The sequence below is a fragment of the Gymnoscopelus microlampas genome (assembly GCF_963454915.1).
Source record: "Gymnoscopelus microlampas genome assembly, chromosome: 24".
Lineage (NCBI taxonomy): Eukaryota > Metazoa > Chordata > Actinopteri > Myctophiformes > Myctophidae > Gymnoscopelus > Gymnoscopelus microlampas.
The window spans coordinates 18,582,849-18,589,964 of NC_139961.1; the positions used below are offsets into that span (position 1 = coordinate 18,582,849).

The window sequence follows — 7,116 nt, forward strand, 5'->3', positions numbered from 1 at the left end:
CTTTTGTTTTGTTATATAAAAAGAAAAACATTAAAAAAGTGGTGAAAATAGCCGTGTATATAACAACACACAAGCTTGTGAGCTTGTAGATCGGCTACGGTCACGACTTTTGTGCGACACTCTTTGTATGACGAAGTAGGGCTTTCATTTACAAAAAAACCTAAAGACATATAAAGTTGAAACATGGACTTACGAGGTTTCCCAGAACGAGCTTCAGCAGACTAGATGAATAATGCAGGCTCCATGTTCATTACCGCTGAACGCTGAAGGCTGTTTAACATAGACGGGAACCATTTTGATTTGGGGAAGAGAGAGAGAGAGAGAGAGAGAGAGAGAAAAAAGAAAGAAAGTATTAATAATGTTTCCTATTCTAAGTTATTAAATTAGATTTTAAAAACACAGCTACGGGGGCATTTAGCTCCAATTGATTGCGGAGTGATAGCGGACTCCCTCTTAAACACAGTGCTTTATGCAGTCGGTCAGTATCATTGTCCGACATATTCATTAACTGAAGCCTTTGGTTCGTCTCGATATTGGCCGTTAAGGAGAACGTGCTGATTCTTATCTTTATGAGTTCGCAATTTCAAGAATGGCTTGGGTGTCATTTGTCCTATTATGAAGTCGTCGTGTTATAACGTTCTCCCATCAGTTATGCCTTTTTTTTTTTAAAGCTAATCTTCATTATAAAAGGACACAGAGGATCATAAAAAGAACATGTTGAATTAACGATAAAAAACGAGGCCGTATTGAATATCATTTTAATAGCGGAGGCTTGTCAGCCCGACGGATTGTTTGAGATTATTCCAGGTTTGAAACTTTGATGAGAAATCAATGGAGGTATGCAACCCGTTTTAAATATGCATGACTGTGTGCACGAGAAGCCTCCCTCCGTGCACGCGCACGCACGCGCACACACACACACACACACACACACACACACACACACACACACACACACACACACACACACACACACACACACACACACACACACACACACTCTACATGGAGTCCTTTTAAGAGTCTATATCGCCTTACCCACAACCCCCCCCAGCATCGACAGTCCGACACAATCACTTCAAACTCACCCCTCCCACCCACACATCCACCGCCCCCCCCCCCCCCCCCCCCCCCCCCACACACACACACACACACACACACACACACACACACACTAAAAAAAAACGCCCGCAACAACAACCCCCATTCTCTCCTCTCTCACCATTTCACCTCTTTATATTCCTGCAAAGTTAGCATTCTATAACAGAGGCCATTGTTCTCGCATTGATACAAAATACAATAAAACGTTTGAAAGGGTCGAATGGTTAGGCAGGTTTCTGAACTGTCCCACAGCCCCCTACACAGGGTGACACAGAGTGAGAAGACAAAAATGGCGTCATATGAGCATCAGTGAGGACCACCAATTACATGAAGATGAGTTGAAAATGGGCGAAGTGCTGATTTAAAGCTGCACTATGGAACTTTCCTCTTCTACCCCGGATTTGAACCCGGTTTCCTGCGCAAGTGCTGACATGTTTACCATTGAGCTAAAAGAGCCTGCCTGATGCTTGCTTGATAAATTGAATCTTGACAGGTCAAAATCCGTGTCAGATGTCTAGGTGAGACATGACCTTTGACACGCTCTAAATGTCTCAATAGAAGAGCAGGGAGACAAAATAAAACCACGGCAAAGTTATATTATATTAACATACTCTACCGTACATATTGGAAAAATATATATTCTATTCCAAAAAAAAAGTGACATAGTGCCGCTTAAGCTCAAGTGCTCGAGTAAATGTACTTTCGTTTACCTTTCCAACCACTGATTTTCCCTCTTCTTCTTCCTTGTGTTTCTGTGTGTATCCACTAGGGGGAGCTCCTGGACGGGACAGCGGATTACATGTCGGGGCTGGACGACATGACGGACGCAGAGTCCTGTCTGTCCCGGAAGAAGATTAAGAAGACAGAAAGTGGTATGTACGCCTGTGACTTGTGCGACAAAACATTCCAGAAGAGCAGTTCCCTTCTAAGACACAAATATGAACACACAGGTATATCACTGTTTTAGACCCCTCTTTTACCCCCCTCCCTCCCTCCCTCCTTCCCCCTGCCCACTCCCCCCTCGTTCCATGTTTATTTATTTTTTACGTTTGATTATTTTGAAATGTTTGTGTTCTTTAAAAAAAAAAGAGAACAATGCTTAACCACTTAAAACCCCAGCATATGTATTGTGGGGAAAGCCTTAGCTGAAAATAGCAGATCGGCAAGCTCACTGTGAGCTTGTCGATCGGCTAATTTCAGCTAAAGCTTTCCCCACAATAACAGAAAACAGAAAACAGAAAAGACCCTGAGGGACTCTGCTCAACCATAATGGGGTTTAAGTGGTTAAAATATGATATGGGTATTGTTACGGTTACCTTTGTTTCGTTTCGTTTTTACCTCGCCGAAAAATCCTCCCTTTCCCATTTCTCCTCCGTTCCCTTCTTCAGTTGTTTGTATAAAATATATATATATAAAAAAGAATAAATAAAAAAAAGTAAAAGCAATGAGACCTAACTTGTTTTTTCCGTCGACAGGGATCTGAGTTGATGTTGAGTAATGCTAACAAATGGCCAGGTTAAAAAATATAATCATTTTAATAATAATAAAAAAAACTGCTTGTGTAGTATGTTTGAAGTCTTTGACATTACGATTTGGTTGATTTTAATAGCTCGTTGTTGATGTGTTTTTGTAGGACAGTGGTTCTCAACGTGGGGTCTGGGGACCCCCAGCAGTCCTCGAGGGGGTTCCAGGGGGTCCCCAGATAAATGATGGATTTCTAATGTTCACTATTACATGTACGAGTAAATACAACTATAGAACCAACAGGAATGGCTATTTTGGTCAGAGTTGAACTTTTACCTCTACAGACAGATAGAGATAGATAGATAGATAGATAGATAGATAGATAGATAGATAGATAGATAGATAGATAGATAGATAGATAGATAGATATTATCATCTCTATACCTACAGTACATAGACAGTACAGGAGTTGTGGACCAAATGACAGACTATATCAGACCGAATCATATGTAAAATGAATGATGATATGTAAAAATATAAAAAGCACCTGCGGTTCCAGAGATAAAAATCACATCAAATGGGGGGTCTTTTAATTAACGGAAAAAGGAAAGAAAGACGTTGAGAATCACTGTTTTAGGATGTGTTTCATGTGCATTCGTGTGAACTTTTCTGTACAAAGTACATGATTGATGTTCGCGGAGGCGTGGCACTTCATTTATCCACAGCGCAGCGCTCGCTGACAGCTTTCACTGGCATCCATCATAACGCCGCTGCCGCTATATGAAGCTCTTTTATTATCTCAAAAAGCCACACATCAAATCACCTCCATGTAACGCGGGCAGTAAAAAGCCGCGACGCTCTTTTTATCGGGCCCCCCTCCCCGTTATTGGCGATAGATCTCATCATTCGCGCGGCGCTCTCTAAAAGCTACAACCGCGCCGATAACAAGTCTTTTCATTATACAAATTACGCGGAGATCATCTTTCACCGGCTTGCATCATTTTTCTATCCGTTATCTGCCCAATGCGTCCCGGGGAAAACAGACAGCAGCCTTCACTCTATCTCGTTGGAACACGGGGAGAAATGGCTCCAGGCAAACTGCAGAGTGAATTAACTTTTACTTCACTTTCCTTGTTTGTTTAGCGGGAACCGTTGACAGTTGAATAAATGTCCCAGAATTAGCTACAAAGCTGTATTTCATCTATAGTCCCTGGACCGGAGAACCCTCAATACTTAGTAAAACTTGACCTTTGGCTCTGTATACTTGGTCTGCTCTTTTTGCCCTCTACGGTAAACCTCTTCAATGTTCCCCCCAGAATAGGGTTCAAATGCATAAGCAAACATGTTTAAAGCCATGTGAAAGTACACTGTATACATACTGTACAAGGCTGTCTTGTTTTTTTTTTTATATTCATATGTGTGTACTTGGATGGCACACTTTTATTTGTACACTTCCAACATGTTCTACATATTAATGCCCAATGCTAACACCAATTTATGTTGTGCTTTTAGCAACTACGATGTTTTGCAGCATTGAGGTGTGCACATTATGCAGGCGCATTGGCTTAAAGTGTGTTTTTGTAGTCTTCTATGTGGTGTTGATTTTATACATAGATTTTAGGAGGATAAAAATGCCCGATAGTGGACCAGTAAAGTTAAAAGTGCAATGACATGCCAGCGGACAGGCTGCTGTCTGGTTGTCAGTGCTCGGCAGTCAGCCCGGTGTCTCTGGGCATATTGAACAGAAGGTCAAGGAGCTTGGCCGAACCTCAAGCATTACAAAGTCCGATATCTCAAACATTTGACGAAAGCTCTCTCAAAATGACAGATAGAAAGAAAGAAAAGAAAAAAAAACCTGAAGCTAGTTACAGGAATGACCGCAACTCCCAGACCTTGGTTCAGCAAAACGATTCCAGTTAATCCAGAGCTCTGTGGGTTTTAGAGATATTAAATTATAAACTGGCGTGTAATGATCTTGTGCAGACAATCAGATATGCAATAGCGTCTCTTGTCGACCTGTCCGTCAGTCAAGTGACGGACGGGTTCCAATCCACTCCAGTTACCGAGACAATTTATGGCACACGCTGCAATGAAATGTCAGCCCGTCAATGTGGGCCAGCGTGAGTTTCCGATGTCAGTCTCTGCACCCAGCGTTTCCCATCATATTGGGCCGCTCAGCGCCCAGCCCCCACTCCCCCCCCCAAAAAAAACAGGGTGAGACAGAAGTCACCATGAACCAGAATGACTCAGGTCTCTACTCTTTCATTCCGTGTGTGAATTTCTTTGTCTTTGCCTCACCTTCTCTGTTTGTTTGCTTTTGCACGCATTTATTTACGTTGCCGTCCGTCGGCCCCAGAAGAGGTACTTCTGGGGTTTTGTCCATGCTTTTACCGACAGGAGGGATCGGTGCGTAATGCAGCCCCGCGAATGCACGCGCACTCTCTCATCCCCGGACGCTCCGCCGCTCCGTCATTTGAATAAACAAATAATCCGCGAGTCGTAAGTCAACGTTAGCATTAATGCGGCGCGGCGTCATCATTACTCCGCGCCCGCCCCGATCCATCAGCCTTCTGTCCTCCTCGCCGATGTGTGCGTTTGAATATTTTTCCTGACTCTTGTTGATTTGTTCGAGGGAGGCAGCCGACTCACGTTCCCCGATCTCCCTCCCCCCTGTGTGTGCGTGTGTGTGTGTGTGCGTGCGCGTATATAGGCAAGCGTCCGCACCAGTGCCAGATCTGCAAGAAGGCGTTCAAACACAAGCACCACCTCATCGAGCACTCGCGCCTCCACTCGGGGGAGAAGCCCTACCAGTGCGACAAGTGCGGCAAGCGCTTCTCCCACTCGGGCTCGTACTCGCAGCACATGAACCACCGCTACTCCTACTGCAAGCGGGAGGCCGAGGAGCGCGAGGCCGCCGAGAGGGAGGCGCGGGAGAAGGGCGGAGGTAGGGACCACATTGCATTTATTACATAACGTTGTTGTCGGGGCAGAAACCTCTTATCTCCATAATTATTTATTTTGTTTGTGTTTTTTTTTCGTCAATTAACCCTACTTGATCATACTACAGTGTCACACAAAAACGATCGACAAGCTTGAAACGCTGCGCAAAGCGACGCGTTTTGAGCTTGTCGATCTGTGTTGAACTTGTGTTTGAACTTTTGCCGATCTAAAGCTCATTATAATAGCTTGTAGATCTGCTATTTTTTGGCGAAAAAAATATGCGTTGCGACGCATTGTGAGCTTGTAGATCTGCTATCTTCAAAAGATGTTTCTACTTTCGGTACTTTTAAGAACATTTTGATACCAATACTTTTGTACTTTTACTTGAGTAAATCTTCAATTCCGGACTTTTACTTGTAACAGAGCATTTGTACATTGCAGTATTGATACTTTAACTTTTTTATACTTTTTTTCCACCACTTTAACTAACTAAAATGTCCTGATTGTGACCTCCTATAGGTGGTGGAGGTGGCGGCGGAGGAGGCGTGATGGGACACCTGGAGCCCACGGAGCTGCTGATGAGCCGGGCGTACCTGCAGGGCCTGGCGCCGTCGCACCACCCCGGCTACCCCACCTCCGAGCTGGGGGAGAGGGAGAGCATCCTGAGGCACGAGGCCATGAACGGAAATGGAGGTGGTGGAGGCGGAGGAATGGCCAGGGACGCGAGGCAGCAGGACGGCGCCGTGGACGGCGGCAACAACGCCTACATGGCCAAGATGGCGCGGAGGGACAAGGTGTTCGCGGGGGAGGAGGAGGAAGACGAGGAGGAGGAGGAGGAGAGGCGGAGCCTGGCGGACACGGACCCGGACACGCTGCGGGAGGACGAGGAGGACATCAACGGCATGGAGGAGGAGCAGTCCATGGACGACAGCTCCTCGCCGGACGGGAAGACGGAAACCAAATCGGACCACGAGGACACGATGGAGGACGGGATGTAGGGATTGTTTTTAGAGGGGGAGGGGGGGGATATCGAATAATCAAGGAAACGACGAAGAAAAAAGCTTCCCATGTTTATTTTATTATTTTATCATGATTTGTAATTATTTTGTAATTTTTTTTCAGTATTATTAAACCTGTCGGGTTTTAAAAAAAACACAACGTTGGTGTTTTGAAGTTATACGTGCACGTGCCTGAAGCTTCCAGGAAGCTTTTATTTTGAAGGACTCTCGAAGGGGGGCGGGGCGGGTGGGGGGGGGTGGCTGTCTGCATAAGTAGACATGGACTCAAATGGAAAAAAAAAAAATTAGGAGGGAGGCATTGTTTTAAACCTGAGTTATACTTGGTTGCGCTTCGTGACTCGCACCGCAAAGTAGCGCATCTACAAGCAGTGGTGGGACAGTGACTAAGTACATCTACTCGAGCACATTTTTGGAGTATTTTTTTTTTTTTTTACAAGCTGATGACTTTTACTCCACTACATTTCAAATAGAAATTTGTACTTTTGACTCCATTACTTGGGACCCAAACTTACCCAAATATATATATATATATATATATATATATATATATATATATATATATATATATATATATAATGAATTAGCCATTAAC

At 44.4% G+C, this 7,116-nt stretch overlaps 1 protein-coding gene across 1 annotated transcript in view; it reads left to right on the plus strand.

Annotated features, from left to right (window-relative positions):
* The window catches only part of zeb2b (zinc finger E-box binding homeobox 2b), a gene marked incomplete at its 5' end in the record, with an annotated part of 54,960 nt that extends 48,240 nt beyond the window's left edge, over nucleotides 1-6,720 (plus strand). Inside the window, 4 exons of the mRNA XM_084050908.1 lie at nucleotides 464-474; nucleotides 1,871-2,051; nucleotides 5,276-5,509; nucleotides 6,025-6,720. Coding sequence (XP_083907034.1) covers nucleotides 464-474; nucleotides 1,871-2,051; nucleotides 5,276-5,509; nucleotides 6,025-6,503 — 905 coding nt within the window. The 3' untranslated portion in view covers nucleotides 6,504-6,720. The remainder of the gene's footprint in view (nucleotides 1-463; nucleotides 475-1,870; nucleotides 2,052-5,275; nucleotides 5,510-6,024) is intronic.
* Between the last annotated feature and the right edge of the window lie 396 nt (nucleotides 6,721-7,116).